The 16201-nt window shown below is 48.1% G+C and overlaps 1 protein-coding gene across 3 annotated transcripts in view; it reads left to right on the top strand.

Moving 5' to 3' along the window:
- Positions 1 to 16201, top strand: part of GNB4 (G protein subunit beta 4) — an 82053-nt gene that overhangs the window by 26298 nt on the left and 39554 nt on the right. For 2 of the 3 annotated variants that reach the window (XM_030216688.1, XM_030216687.1), the window contains exon 2: positions 3296 to 3392. In XM_030216688.1, coding sequence (XP_030072548.1) covers positions 3336 to 3392 — 57 coding nt within the window. In that variant the 5' untranslated portion in view covers positions 3296 to 3335. Of the gene's footprint in view, positions 1 to 3290; positions 3393 to 16201 lie in introns of all 3 variants that reach the window. The other variant, XM_030216686.1, reaches the window with a different exon arrangement.

The raw sequence follows: 16201 nt of genomic DNA, 5'->3' as shown, positions 1-16201 counted from the left end.
AAGGCCCCTAAGCAAGTCCTTTCAAAGGCACATAGAGCGTTAACTCGTTCTTAGGTACTTTGGCCCATTTTATCTTAGGGCCTTGAAAATTATAGATTTACATTTGGCCCTGTGGGTTACTGGTAGCCAGGGCAGCTTTTACAGGAAGGGTGTAATGTCACGCTGTTTGCTGCAGCATTCTGAATTATTTGGGAGCTGATGCAAAATGTTTTTGTTTTGACCAGTGTACAGGGCATTACTATAGTCTGGCTTATGACATTATCACAGGATGGACCACTTTGACCAAACCTCTCTTTCTAAATATGAAGAGAGATTTTGCCAAAGATAATAGAAGCAGTTTTTAAAAGTTTGTTGGAATTTGCAGGATTAAAGTAAGTGCTGAGTTTAACAGTATCCCAAGATTCCTGATTTTAAGTGGCATTTCTACTTCCCAAGTGGTATGTTTGAAGTTGGATACCTGTATGCTTGTGAGGAACACACAGAATCTGTTTTACTAGAATTCAGGCAGAGTTTTTGATGTGTTTTTGCTCGCTCCTGAGTTGCTGTTATTTAATTTACTCAAACTGTGGGTTGATCTGGTTTAAGGGGGTTTAAGTAGTTGTATGCTATTAGCCTAGATATAAAATTGTCACCTGAAGCAGCTTGGCTAAAAGCTTGAGGTAGATAATAAATATAATAGGTGATGGTAAGGATCTCTATGGCGATATACTACTACTTAACATTTCTAAAGCGCTACTAGGGTTACGCAGCGCTGTACAAATTAACATAGAGGGACAGTCTCTGCTCATGGAGCTTACAATCTAAAAGACAAGTGAACAGTTAGTCCGAAAGGGGCAGTCAAATTGGGGCAGTCTGGATTACTGAACAGTAGGAGTTAGGTGCCGAACGCAGCATTGAAGAGGTGGGCTTTAAGCAAAGACTTGAAGATGGGCAGGGAGGGGGCTTGGCGTAAGGGCTCAGGAAGGTTGTTCCAAGCATGGGGTGAGGCGAGGCAGAATGAGCGGAGCCCGGAGTTGGCGGTGGTGGAGAAGGGTAGTGAGAGGAGGGATTTGTCCTGTGAACGGAGGTTTCGGGTGGGAATGTAAGGGAAGATGAGGGTAGAAAGGTAGTGAGGGGCAGCAGACTGAGTGCATTTGTAGGTAAGAAGGAGAAGCTTGAATATACCATAGTTTTCTGCCCAAGGGGGTGTGCTGTTGCCGAATGGTACTTGTTTGCCTGCCAGATAGGATTTGAACCAGGCAAAACTGCAGTCAATACCTTTCTGCCAACCTTGTAATCCAGTGTTGAAGGCTGCAGAGAAATTCAGCAGCAGTAGTATCAAAGCTGATCCTTTTTGTTGTGGTTTCTTTGGAGATTAATGAGGGATACAAGAACTGTCTTCCATACCCAGGTCTGATGCCCAACTGAGTGGGTATGGCCAGTTTCTTTAATTTAGCTGGTCATTGAGTTGAATGCAGACTACCTGTTCTGTAAGCTTTTCCCAGGAAGGGGATGTTAGATACTGGCAGGTAGTTTTCCAGCTTGTTCTTGTCAAAAGAGCTCATTTTCAGTAGGGGGGGTGCACCATATCCCTTTTTCAGTGTTGGCAGGTGCCCTTCCACAAGAGCCACTTAGGTTTCCTTGTTGAACAAGTCCCAGGGGACTGAGCATAGATTTTGTGGATTTCGTATCAGTATTTGCTGCTTTATCATTTCATCCTGTACTATGGGTTTACAGGAGAGCAAGAGATCTTAGTGTCCTGTTACTATACAAATATTTTCCTGACAGGAGGTGTGGCAGGTTTGACTTCCTGTTTTTGCAGCAGATCTCTGGAGTCCCTCTTGCTTGAAATGTACGTAGAGGGTACAAAATCTCTGTGATCTCAGCAGAGAAGGTTGCACCCAGGCCGACGTCCTGTTTTGTTCTTGGGGGAAAGTTGAGGCTACATTAAATACTAGAGCAAGAGAGGAGCCTCCTCCAGTAGCTGACAATACAGATAATGTTCTAGATAATACAGTTGCACAGTTAGCCGTTAATACATCATAACAGGAATCTCTCTATCTTATCTGTTTTCCTGAGATGATTTGTGTTTATAGGTCCTACAACTTTTTGTTCTGTAGCCAGTATCTGAAAGTCAAGATGGCCTGGAGATAAGGTGAAAGCTACACTTGTTTCACATTCTTTCTGTCCCTCACACCCCTTTGATTCTTTCCTTTTTTACCCCAGCAAGCACTTTCATTAAATTAAATTGGGCTTCTTTTGCAGTGCCTGGGACCAGTCTCTCTCTCTCTCTCGCTCTCTCTCATTTTGTATTTGTAAAACTTCATAGATTGTGTGGAATTGGTCTACTTGTCTTAAATTTTGAATAAAATTGTTGCTTGGAAATTGGCATGTTTCCTTGAGAGCTTCTCCCTGGTTTCCTAGTACTGAAGCAGTAGCAATACATGGAAATACTTTCACTCAATGAATAGTTAAGCGCTCTGGAACTCTTTGCTGGAGGATGTAGTAACAGTGGTTAGCGTATCTGGGCTTAAAAAAGGTTTGTACAAATTCCTGGAGGAAAAGTCCATAGTCTGCTATTGAGATAGAGACATTGGGAAGCAACTGCTTGCCCTAGGATTTGTAGCATGGAATGTTTCCACGATTACCTGGCTTGGCCACTGTTGGAAACAGGATACTGGGCTAGTTGGACCATTGGTCTGACCCAATATGTCCACTCATATGTTCAGATTTAGTGTATGATAGTTCAGACTGGAGGAAGACTACTAGGGCATTTTCTCCATATTTCAGTAATGATGGGAGAGGTAGCATGCTTGGCAGCAACTTCCCCAGTTGAAGGTTAAAAAAAACAAGTCACGTTCTCCCTTCTCTAACAAGAACATTTTAGAATAAATACCTCAGCAACTTGACCTTGATAAAATGCAGAATGCCCTCCTTAATTGGGAAGCAAGGATGCTTTATTTTGTTAAACAGGGAGCATGTCTCAGGGTGAGAGAGAGAGATCTGTGCATTTTTTTATTACATTTGTACCCCGCACTTCCCACTCATAGCAGGCTCATTGCGGCTTACATATTATATATAGGTACTTATTTGTACCTGGGGCAATGGAGGGTTAAGTGACTTGCCCAGAGTCAGAAGGAGCTGCCTGTGCCTGCAGTGGGAATCGAACCCAGTTCCCCAGGACCAAAGTCCACCACTCTAACCACTAGGCCACTCCTCCACTTTTGCAGGCTTGATCCACTGTAAGTTGTAGCTGTAGTCCATAGTTTTTCTTTACGAACGACCTCTTAACTTTTAATCCATCTTTTCTTACCAGATCTTCTGCAGACGTGTGAGGTGAGCCAAGCTGCCTGAGGATGAGTGAGCTGGAACAGTTGCGGCAGGAGGCCGAGCAGCTAAGGAATCAGATCAGAGTAAGTGGGGTACCAGATTCCCTCATATGAATATCTTAACCAAGGCAAAGTTAAAGACAAAAGGCATTTTGTGTGCAAGTGGCTTTTATGGGGTTCTGGTTGATTTACCTCTGGCATCTTTTGGAGCATTAAAGCAGATGCAGAAGTGTTTTAGTTAAAGAATATATCTGATCCTGGAAATCACTTTAAAATTAAAAGATAGAAGAAAGGAAAAGAGATCTTTCTAATGTCCAAATTGTTTGAACTGTCCCATCTGTTCTTAGCAGTTAACTTCCCAGGCCCCTCCCATTGTTATAATTGACTCTGAGAGGTAAACAGAATTTTGGGTGTCAGCCAATAAGAATGTAGAAATTCCAGGCAATGGATTAGGCCATACTCGGGAATTGTGGTAATCTAGTTGTAGGCGTTTAGGCATAATTATTTATTCTCTCCCCAGCCCCTTCTTGCCACTTATTTGTCAGGGGAGGAAATACCGTTAAGAAAATATTGGCACCAGTCATATTTTTTTTTTCGCACTTTTTTCCTTGTTTAGTTTGACTCTCTTTTCTTTTGTTCTTTTGCTTTTCTGATTTTCAGGCACCCAAATGACCTTTTTTTTTTTTTTTTTTTTTTTTCCATCCCTCATCACTGTTTCCCTCCCCTCCCCCCCTTTTCATAACTGTTGGATTTTTCCAGATGGGCCACTTAAATATTCTTTATTACCAGAGCGTAGCTGTATGTTTGCAGTTTTGGTTGGTGGGCTTTAAAGTGGTGCTTGTTTCAGCTGATTCAGACTTAGTAGCAGGGGCGTAGCCAGCCTTCCGTGGGAGAGGGGTCCGAGCCCGGGGGGAGGGGGCACATTTTAGCCCTCCCCCCGGCGCCGCCCCCCCACCGCCGACATTGCCGCCCCCCTCCCGCCGTGAACCCGCCGCCGCTGCAGCCTACCTTTACTTTTGCTGGCGGGGGATCCCACTCCCCGCCAGCCGACGTCTTCTTCTTAGTCACTTCCCGCTCTTCAATTTGTTTGCTGACGTCCTGCACGTTGTACGTGCAGGACGTCAGACTCAGAGAACAGAACTGTTCTCTGAGTCTGACGTCCTGCACGTATAATTACGTGCAGGACGTCAGCAAACAAATTGAAGTGCAGGAAGTGACTAAGAAGAAGACGTCGGCTGGCGGGGAGTGGGATTCCCCCGCCAGCAAAAGTAAAGGTAGGCGGCGGCGGGGGCGGGTTCGCCGGGAGGGGGGTCCTGGGGTGAATCTGCGGGGGCCCCGGCCCCCTCAGGCCCCACGTAGCTACGCCACTGCTTAGTAGTAAATGTTAAGTGAGTTGTAGGTTTTTTTTTTTTTTAAACATTTTCTGTTTTCTCTGAGAGACAGCACTCCGCCTTCCCAGAGAAGTACTTCCAATCCCTCTTCATAATTAGATGATTGAAGGAACAAGTAGTAGATGTACAGGGATTTTCTCAGCCTATGTTTCTAATATTGCAAGAAGTGAGGAGAGCATGTAATACGTGTCTTATGGAACCCTTTCCAACACTTAGTACAAGAACAGTGCTGGGCAGACTTCTACGGTCTGTACCCTGAGAAAGGCAAGGACAAATCAAACTCGGGTATACGTATAAAGTATCTTCTTGGGCAGACTGGATGAACCGGACAGGTCTTTATCTGCCGTCATTTACTATTTTACTCTTTGGGGTTCTACATGGAATGTTGCTACTGATTGGGATTCCGGAATCTTGTAGCTCTTTAGGATTCCAGAATTTTGAGAACTTTCAGTACAAGAAGAGTGTTGGGCAGACTTCTATGATCTATGCCCTGAGAAAGGCAAGGACAAATCAAGCTCGGGTATACATATAAAGTATCACATACCATGTAAAATGAGTTTACCTTGTTGGGCGGACTGGATGGACCGTACAGGTCTTTATCTGCCATCATTTACTATGTTATTATGTTACCTGTGTGCATGCATATGCGTTTTTGTATCGGAGTGTTTTCTGTGTGTTCATATGTTTTGTATTGCTTATGTGTGTACATTTGTGTGTCAGATCTAGAAAGTAGAGGAGTTGGACGATTTAGAATGGAGCAGTATCCAACACATTCTCTTGGGTTTGAAAAGAATAATAAAATGAAACCGTGTGATGTATTTAATCCAATAGATATCGCTCTCAACAGATTTCAAATGATTTTACAGTTTAGCAACTGGGTGCCACTGTCTAAAGGCAACAGATATTGTTTTTTCTTAGTGTCCTCACCAAACCAGTCCAGAACCTGTGGGTTGTTCCTGTTGACCAGAAGATGGAGACAGAGAAAAATAGTGCTTCGCCCAGTAAGGGCACCGTGCGGCCTTAGAATATCTCCAGTGGATGGTGGTGATGGGCGGACAGTGGTTGTTTGGAGTGTTACTGAAGCAGCTCCTGACCCAGTCTGAGCAACTGATGTCAGTTGAACAGAGAGATACCTGAAGTTGAAAAGAAAAAAAAAAACCCCACATAGCAAAATATAATTTGACCTGGATTAGTGATGATATTTGGAGGAGTCTGAATTGAATTCTCCTCCTCCTACCTATCTTCTCCTCTCTTTTTCACCGCTTTTTTTTTTCCTTCACCTGAAAGAGATTCGGATAATTAGATGGGAAGTTGCTTCCTCGCCTCAAAACATCAAAACTCTGCAGCATTTGTTCCAGGCTACACTAGCGGTTATGGAAACAGGTGGGAGTATGTACGTGTACCGCAATGAGGGATGATTTTTCTTTCTTGAACTAGTCCTGAGGGAGCTTGGGTTAGAGGCTGAGTATTGAAGCTGAGAGCAGTTCTTTTCTTCTTTCAGAGCACTAGGCCGAAGCACTGGTTTTTCCTACAGGCTCGGCCTGTGCACCTGAGGTATTTTGGGTTGTGCCTGAGGATGCAGGCCTTGGTGGAGAGGGGTAACTCGGAGGAGTCCGAGTCCCCCCCCCCCCCTCCAAATTGGCTTCTTCCATATCATCAAGCTGATCAATCCATAGACTGGTGGGTTGTGTCCATCTACCAGCAGGTGGAGATAGAGAGCAAACTTTTGCCTCCCTATATGTGGTCATGTGCTGCCGGAAACTCCTCAGTATGTTCTCTATCTCAGCAGGTGGTGGTCACACACAGCAGCAGCTCTGGCTAGGCCTCCAAGCCTAATCCTTAGGTTTTGTTGAGGCCTGGGGTTGAGGGCTCTTTTGAGCAAGTGCAAACCTGGTGGTGCCAGGTCCCTCCTTTTCTCCCCCCTCCCGCTGGCTCCGTTAAAAAAAAAAAAAAAAAAGTTTTAAACGTCTTTAAAGGCGTTTAATTCGACGTTTCTTTAAACGTTCATTGCAGCTACTCACTGGGACACCAGTTCGTTACAGCTCGGAGCGGCAAGCAGGTAATTTTACCTTTTTATAGCGGGCAGGGGGTTCCCCGATTCTTCTCCTCGTGGCAATGGCGTCGGAGGGCGAGGGCGCAAAGGGTCGCTCCCCGGATCGCTGGAGCGCTTCTAGAGGGGATGCGGGGGTTTTACAACCTGATTCGCCCTTGATGGGTGATAGTTTAGTGACCGATGAATGTCCCGGTCGTTCCTCCGGCGTGGCGTTTTTTTTTTCCCGCCATAAACGCCCATCCCCCGCTCCTCGCCTCCGCCATCTTGGCCGGCCACGCGGCTCGGACGGCTTCTTCGGGGCCGCCCTTGAGGTTGGAGACATTAATGCCATGAACGCCCTTAATTTGGGCGACGGCACAAAAGCGGCTAAAGTTAAGCGCCGTTCTTCCCGCGCGGCTCCTTCACGGAGTTTCGCGCCGGACGCCATTTTGGATGCGCAGCATGTCTCTCCCCCGCTATTGCGAGCGCCGGTTGAGAGTGCGTCTAGGGCTGTTGCCCAGGCTGCGGAAGTGCACAGTCTGGGGGGTTTCTCCCCCGAGTTTGTTTTGCTGCTGCATCAGGCTTTCCTCATGCAAAACGCTGCCCCTGCTCCCTCTTCTGATAAAGAGGTTGAGGTTCCCAGAGGTAAACGCCCTCGGGTTGATTTCCAGGCCTTGGAGGACTTTTGTCTCCTCCGATGTAGATGAGGGCAGCGTGTCTGAGGTCTCCCAACGATCCTTTGCGGATTCCTTGGAGGAGATAGATCCCCGCACGGATGGAGCGGATGACCCCTCTGCAGCGCGGCTTTTTAGCCCAGAGGATTTGCCCAACCTGTTGTTACAGGCCATGGACACTTTGTAGATTTCCTCTCCGGAGGACGTCTCTCCCTCAGCCCCTGTTGGCTCTGCCATTATGCTGGGGACGAAGCGCCCGCCTAGAACCTTCCACGTGCATGATGCCATGCACACCTTAATTGCGGCTCAATGGGATGTCCCGGAAACGAGCCTTAAAGTGGCTAGGGCTATGTCCCGCCTCTATCCTTTGGCTGTGAGTGAACGTGAGGCCTATCTGTGGCCTACCATGGATTCTTTAATCACTGCGGTGACTAAGAAAACGGCGTTGCCGGTGGAAGGTGGCACGGCCCTAAAGGACGCCCAAGACAGAAGATTGGAGGCTGCCTTAAGGTCGTCCTTGGAGGCAGCTGCTTTAAGTTTGCAGGCCTCAGTTTGCGGCTCCTATGTGGCCAGGGCGTGCCAGACTATGGTGCAGCGGGCTTCCCCCTCGGATCATTCCTTGAGGGCTGATTGGCCGGCCCTGGAATCGGGCTTAGCCTATTTGGCAGACTTGCTGTATGATGTCTGGAGAGCCTCAGCTAAAGGCTTGGCTCAGACAGTCTCTGCGCGGCGGTGGCTTTGGCTGAAACATTGGTCTGCTGACCACGCCTCTAAATCCCGCCTGGCTAGATTGCCTTTTAAAGGCAAGCTGCTCTTTGGGGTCGAGCTGGACAAAATCGTGACCGATCTCGGCACGTCTAAGGGCAAGAAATTACCAGAGGTCAGGGCTCGGGTTAGTACTCGTCCCGATACCTCCATACCGCCCGGGCAAGTCGGGTTCCTCTGCCCCCTCTTCCTTCAAGAGGAATTTCTCCCCCAAGCAGCATTCCTTTCGCAGAGACCGCCGTCCCGGAGGTGCTCCCTCCGGTCCTCCCCCAGGGTCTCGTACCCAATGATGGGGCCTTGGTCCACGCCCCAGTGCAGATTGGAGGACGGCTGTCCTCGTTTCTGGGCGAGTGGATCACTATAACTTCAGACGCGTGGGTGCTGGAAGTCATCAGAGACGGCTACAAGCTAGAGTTCTGCCAACCCTTAAGAGACGGGTTTGTACTCTCTCCCTGCAAGTCTCCGGTCAAGCTGTGGTAGTGCAGCAGACCTTGGACAACCTGATCCGCCTGGGTGCGGTCGTTCCGGTGCCAAAAAATCAGATTGGCAAGGGACGTTACTCCATTTACTTTGTGGTTCCAAAGAAAGGAGGTTCTGTCCGGCCTATCCTCGACCTCAAAGGGGTCAATCGGGCCTGGAAAGTGAGGCACTTTCGCATGGAGACTCTCCGCTCTGTTATAGCGGCAGTGAAGGCAGGAGAGTTCTTGGCTTCCTTGGACATCAAGGAAGCGTACCTGCATATTCCCATCTGGCCTCCTCTCCAACGCTTTCTGCGTTTTACAGTCCTGAGACGACACTTCCAGTTCAGAGCCCTCCCTTTCGGGTTGGCTACTGCTCCGCGGACCTTTTCCAAAGTAATGGGGGTCATAGCGGCCTTCCTGCTAAAGGAAGGAGTACAAGTCCATCCTTATCTGGACGACTGGTTGATCCGAGCCCCCTCTTATGCAGAGTGCGGCAAAGCTATGGACCGGGTAGTTGCTCTTTTGAGCTCCCTGGGATGGATCATCAACTGGAAGAAGAGCCAGCTGCGCCCGACTCAGTCCCTGGTGTATCTGGGAGTTCGATTCGACACCCAAGTGGGCAGAGTGTTCCTGCCAGACAATCGGATTGTCAAGCTTCAGGCTCAGGTGGACTAGTTCCTAGTAGCCTCTCCTATTCGGGCTTGGGACTACGTGCAGCTGTTGGGCTCTATGACGGCCACGATGGAAGTAGTGCCCTGGGCCAGGGCTCATATGAGACCACTACAGCTATCTCTGCTGCTGCGCTGGACTCCGATGTCGGAGGATTATGCTGTGCGTTTTCCCGTGGACCCAGCAGTGCGCAAGGCGCTGAGCTGGTGGACGCAGACAGACAAGTTGTCTGCAGGATTGCCTCTGGTGACCCCGGAGTGGATTGTCGTCACGACAGACGCCTCTTTGATGGGCTGGGGAGCCCACTGCTTGGGAAGGACAGCGCAGGGGCTCTAGTCTCCTGCAGAGGCAAGTGGTCTATCAACCTCCTGGAACTCAGAGCCATTCGCTTGGTGTTATTGGAGTTCATCCCGGTACTCGTGTTGAAGCCTGTACGGGTCCTGTCGGACAATGCCACGGCTGTGGCCTATATCAACCGCCAGGGAGGTACCAGAACGCCCCTCTAGCCAAGGAGGCTATGAGTCTTTGCCAGTGGGCGGAAGCGAACCTGGAGCAGCTTTCAGCGGCCCACATTGCCGGAGTCATGAATGTCAAGGCGGACTTTCTCAGTCGCCATACCTTGGAGCCCGGAGAGTGGCAACTATCTGCTCAGGCGTTCTTGGACACCACGAAGCGCTGGGGCCAGCCGAGCCTAGATCTGATGGCGTCATCGGCCAATGGCCAAGTGCCGCGCTTTTTCAGCAGAGGACGGGACCCTCGATCCCTGGGAGTAGATGCTCTTCTCCAACAGTGGCCGACACAAGAGCTCCTCTATGTGTTCCCGCCCTGGCTCATGTTGGGCAGGGTGCTAGACCGGGTGGCAAAGCATCCCGGCAGGGTAATCCTGGTGGGTCCGGATTGGCCCAGACGTCCCTGGTATGCGGACTTGTTCAGGCTCTCAGTCGACGATCCTCTGCGGCTGTCAGTGGAGCAGGGCCTGTTACATCAGGGTCCCGTGGTGATGGAGGATCCCTCTCCCTTTGGTCTTACGGCCTGGCTATTGAGCGGCAGCGTCTGAGGAAGAAGGGCTTCTCAGACAAGGTCATCGCCACTATGCTGAGAGCGAGGAAGCGCTCTACTTCTACTGCTTACGCCAGGGTTTGGCGTATCTTTGCAGCATGGTGTGAAGCAGGCTCACTTTCTCCCTTCACTGCTCCAATTTCTTCAGTGTTGGCGTTCCTGCAAGAAGGTCTGGAGAAAGGCCTGTCGCTCAGTTCCCTTAAAGTCCAGGTAGCGGCTCTGGCTTGCTTCAGGGGCCGCCTGAAGGGTGCTTCCCTGGCTTCGCAGCCAGATGTGGTGCGCTTTCTCAAGGGAGTTAATCACCTGCGCCCTCCTCTGCACTCAGTGGTGCCTGCGTGGAATCTCAACCTGGTGCTAAGAGCATTGCAGAAGCCGCCTTTGGAACCCTTGTCGAGGGCATCTCTGAAAGACCTGACGTTGAAAGCAGTCTTTTTGGTGGCTATCACTTCAGACAGAAGAGTTTCCGAGCTCCAGGCGCTCTCATGTCGAGAGCCTTTTCTGCAGTGCACTGAGGCAGGAGTGACTATTCGCACAGTGCCTTCCTTCCTGCCCAAGATTGGTTCTCGCTTCCATGTGAATCACCAGCTCTGTCTCCCTTCCTTTCGTAGGGAGGACTACCCAGAGGAGTACTCCGCTCTTGAATATCTGGATGTGAGACGAGTCATCATCAGTTACTTGGAAGTGACCAATGATTTCCGGAAATCGGATCATCTGTTTGTCCTGTTTGCAGGTCCTCGTAAGGGTCTGCAGGCTGCTAAGCCTACAGTGGCAAGATGGGTCCAGGAAGCCATTGCAGCGGCTTATGTGGCCGCGGGGAAGGTGCCGCCTATCCAGCTGAAGGCTCACTCCACGAGAGCTCAGGCGGCCTCGATGGCAGAGGCCGGATCCGTCTCCTTGGAAGAGATATGCAAGGCGGCAACGTGGGCTTCGGCTCATACATTCTCCAAGCATTACCGTTTGACTGTGGCTGCACGGGCGGAGGCCCGGTTTGGAGCTTCAGTGTTGAGGTCAGGGATTTCTATGTCCCGCCCTGGGTGAGTACTGCTTCGGTACATCCCACCAGTCTATGGATTGATCAGCTTGATGATATGGAAGGTAAAATTATGTATAATCATACCTGATAATTTTCTTTCCATTAATCATAGCTGATCAATCCATAGCCCCTCCCAGATATCTGTACTGTTTATATTCTGGTTGAATTTTAGGTTCAAGTTTAGCCTTCAGTTACTTCAGGAGGACTTCGTGTTCAAGTTCTTCTTTCACTTGGATTCTTCAAGAGTTGAGACGACTTTGTGTTACAGTGAGCTGCTGCATTCCTCTCCCCTCCGTTTTACGGGGCTGGATTGAGACATAAATTCTGCCGGCACTCCCTCCCGCTTCGTGCGGCTGTAGGGCAGCTTTGTACCCCTCCCGCTTCGGCGGTGTTAGGGTCAGTCAGCTCCTCCCGCGGTTGCGGTTGCAGGATAAGCCAGATCCCCCCGCATCGGCGGGTGTGGTGTCCCTCCCCCACTCCGCGGGGATGAGCTGGACGGATTCCCCTCCCCCACTTGTGTGGGGATGAGCTGGGTTAATTCCCCTCCCCCGTTTCGGCGGTGGTGAGCTGGGCAGAGTGTCCCTTCGTGGGTGTAATTCTCTAAGTGCTGAGTCCTGCGGATGGAGCTTTGATATCGACATACTGAGGAGTTTCCGGCAGCACATGACCACATATAGGGAGGCAAAAGTTTGCTCTCTATCTCCACCTGCTGGTAGATGGACACAACCCACCAGTCTATGGATTGATCAGCTATGATTAATGGAAAGAAAATTATCAGGTATGATTATACATAATTTTACCTTTTCCTTCACTCAGAGTTTCTAACACTAAAATCTCAAACCAAGACAGAACCTTGAGAGAGCTGTAATTTTCAGTGTTGTATGATTGCAGGCAAGGTCTTTGACCAGCACTGCAAGTAACAGGGGTGGGGGGTGTCTTTCAAATAGCTGATGTGGGGGAGCTTAGGTTGCAGCCATCTTCCTTTGCCATAGGGAACAGTGTATTGAATGACATTTAGGCCACAGCTGCAGGCTCCCATAGTAGCGCAGTTTGGCATGCCTAAGGAGATCCTGAGGGCACATTTTGGAGAGAGCCCAAGCAGACCACCCCAAGTATGGTCAGTGGGTCTTTTGATCTTGGCTAGCTTCTATTCTAGTGCTGACAGTGAATCAAGCCAGGACCTTTTTTTACCAGCTACCTATTGTGCAAACAAGAAAAAAAAAGTGACATCCTGGATAAACAGGTGTTATCCCTCTCTGCAAGTTGATAGAGGTAGAGAAATTGATCTTTTACAGTGACTTCACTGGCCTAAGTCGATTCATGATAGCTGCAGTGGTTGATGATTCATGGGTGTGCTTTACAAAAAGGATCTTCTGTTTTGGCAGATGCATTCTGGAGTTTTCCAGTGAGCACCAGCAACCTTATATCCTTGTTCAGGATGGTACAGCCTGACTAAAGGAAAGGAAATTAACAATTATGACTACATCTCACTCAGTATTCCTAACTGAAATCCTTCTAGAAGCAGACTTTTTATCTCACTCCTAACTCTGAAGTGACATAATCCATTGCTAATATTCAAATGCTTGTGTGCACTGGATCCAACTGGTCCTGGGCCTAGGCATAGACACGGCATTCTTGGATAATTTGAGGAATTGATGGATTCTGAATGTCGAGATGTGCCATATGGCCTCTGATGATGATGATGATTATTTTTTAATTAATTTTTTTTCTTGCAACTTCTGCAGGAGGTGGGCCATTTAAGGCAGTCCCCTTTTTATGGCTTGGAAAAGGGGACTGCATTTTTCTCTCCCAACATTCGTCTTCATAGACTTCCTATGAAAGCAGAATGCTCTTCAAGGAAGACCTGGGAAACTGAATATCTTGGAGGAGTCCAAGTCTTGTAGTTGCTGAGGCAAGTCCACATCTTTGGCACAATTCTCATATAGCTAAAATAGATTGCACAAAGGGTGAAGGTACAAGCTGGACTATTATAGCTATTACTGCCATTTCTGGTTGCAGTCACACCAGCCATCCTTTCAGAATTTTGGTAGAGCAGGCAGTCAGAGAAGGGATACAGGGATTCCCTGGTGCTTTGCTTCTCTCGGGGATTGACAGGTAGCAGAGTCCACCTACAGGTGTTGTGTCTCTTTCCTGATGGCAGTCATACGTGCTATACTACAGATCCTCCTTGATTGAGGAGCTGTGAAACTGCTTCCAAAATAATCTGGTGAACCAGAATATATTCCTGCTTCTTCCAAATTGAACCTTGATCACTAGTAGTAATGGCTATGCAGCCTGGATAGCCTTGCAACTCAAGAGCTTTTCTACTCATTTCTTTTGAGCCACTGCATTTCTTTTTGGTTAATTGGCATATTTTGGGGGGGCAATTGCTCCCAAAGCATTGTTTGAGAGAGTTTTATTGGTTGTATCTGTTTGGGACATCTAGTTGTTGTAAACCAGTGTTCTTTAAGGCACCAAGAGATGGTAACCCACATAACTGTACTTTCAGTCTCTCCTGGGGCAGGCTAGTTTCCTTTTGAGGCCTACACTTCTGAGATTCATCACCAAGTCACTAAGTTTTTTGTTGTTGTTTGTTTTTTCCCTTTCGAGTTCAGGGAGTATTCCATTTTAATTCTACATCTAGTTGTTTCTGTACCACATGGAGCCTTGGTCATGGGGCTAGATGCTGGTGTTGAAATTAAAAGGGGGCATCTATAAATGTAATCTGATGACCTCAAGCTCACATGACATCCTTGGCGTTCTCTGTTCTCCTGCTGGTTACTGTGCTGTTAGGGCAACAAGTATATTCATCGACCTTTGGAGTTTCTAGCATGGTGCAGTATGAAGTGGTGGCTTTGGGGGTATTAGAAGCATTTTCTTGTTCTAAATGTGGCACATTGCCAAAATAATATTCAAGCAGAATTTCTTGTTTCAGCATTCACTTTCTCATTCTGGGATGATGGCACCTGTCTTCTACAACCTCAATAGCAATTGAGATAGTCCATGCTAGACCCCATGGTGACAAGGGCCAACAGGGTTCTGTACTTTTACACTTAGCAGAGATTGGTTCCAAAAGTCTGGAACCTTTTCTGCAACCCTCGCTGTGTGGAAAAAGTACATTATGTATTCCAGTTACCAAAGCAGGATATTTAGGTGCCAGGATGGTCTGGTGCCAGGTTTAGGCACCAAACAATGGTGCTTAACTCTGCTTTCTGACAGCCCTCCTGTCATCCCCATGGCTACTGCTAGGAGGGTGAATCAGCAATAGATGCTTCTCCAACCCCTTCTGGGCCAGCCAGCCAATAGCGTTTGCTTCTTTGCTTCAGCAGCAGCACAGACACTGAGCATGGTGCATGTCTGGCTGCATCTCCTGCTAGAATGCCCAATGTCTACAGAACAGTGCCAGGTCTCCCGCTCTTATTGCCTTTCCATTGGGTTTGTCCTCCTGAGCCTCTCTGACACCTCGGCCCCTTCCCATGTGGCATTGGTCTGTAGAACTGTCTACGTCAGCAGGAAGGCCAAAGGGGCAGGACGATTCTAGAGCGTGCTACCATCTTGGGCCACCTGTGCCTTCTGTCAAGTTGACAACACTGGTTTGTGTGAGGAGTTCCAACCAAAAATACAGTGGGTGGTATGCCTCGTGCTCGGTGGCAGTGCCACTGCTAATCCTCCCTCCTAGCAGTAGAGATAATAGGAGACCTGTCAGAGAGCAGCGTTTATGCACTACTGTCTGTCACCTAAACACTCCGGTATTGCACCGTCCTGGCACTTAAACATCATGTATCCTAAGTTTCTTCCAGTGTTAGGTTGGGTGCTTCAGAGGTTCATGTATATCTCTATCTCCCCCCCCCTCCCCCCCCCGATAATTTTCTTATGGCAGCAAACTAACCATGGAGTTTTTGGTTAGTTGAAATCTGTCCAAGAAATTTTCAGCATCCTCAGATTTTCAAGTAGAAGAGATTTTGCACTAAGAAATATGTCTCCGTTTTTCTATAATGGCATGGTACTTACATGGTCGTACTTCAAATGCTGTAGTTTTTGAGAAGCATAGTCATGCTTTTTTTAGTCTCTGAACTGCTTTCCCTTTTTAGCGTACTTGAGAGTTTGGCAGATCTCGACAAATGGTATGCAGAGGAGGGAGTTCTCCCTCTGCATCTTTCTTTTCTTCAGAACGGAATCCAAGTAAAAATAGTTCAAGGGTCCTTTAAGTTCAGATTGAAACTTTGTCATGCTTTTGAGGCGGCCTGAAAGGTTTCAAGCAGTGGTCCATATGTAGTGTGCCTTCCATAAGGTGGGACACTATATAGTGCATAAAGAACCAGCTCAGATTTGAAAACTTTAAAGAAGGTGTTAATGCTCCTCTGCAGTTTGTTGGTGAGGTCCCACTTGGTTTATTGTGCTTACTTTGGAGGCCGTTTCTTACTAATAACGTAAAGACTAGAAGCAGTTCAGAGGATGGCAACAAAAATATGGGGTTTACCCCAAAAGACATGAGAAGAGCCTTGATGAATACATATACCCTAGAGGGAAAGAGGGATAGGGTAGATATAATACAGATTATTTATGCAGAGAAGCAAGAGAACTAGAGGACATGATTTGAGTGGGGGGAGAGGATCGATTTAAGAGTAACATCAGGAAGTACATTTTTCATGGAGCAGGTGATGGATAGCTGGATTGGACATGAGGATATGATGGAGACAAAAACAGTGATGGAATTCAAAAGTGTGTGTGATAAGCACAAAGAATCTTTATATGGAAAGAGGATGGAATCTGAATCAAAACTTAGTGGTGCTTAGACAACAACTCCAG

The sequence above is a fragment of the Microcaecilia unicolor genome, chromosome 10 (genome assembly GCF_901765095.1).
Source record: "Microcaecilia unicolor chromosome 10, aMicUni1.1, whole genome shotgun sequence".
NCBI classification, from domain to species: Eukaryota; Metazoa; Chordata; class Amphibia; order Gymnophiona; family Siphonopidae; genus Microcaecilia; species Microcaecilia unicolor.
This window is presented reverse-complemented; position numbering and strand designations above follow the sequence as displayed.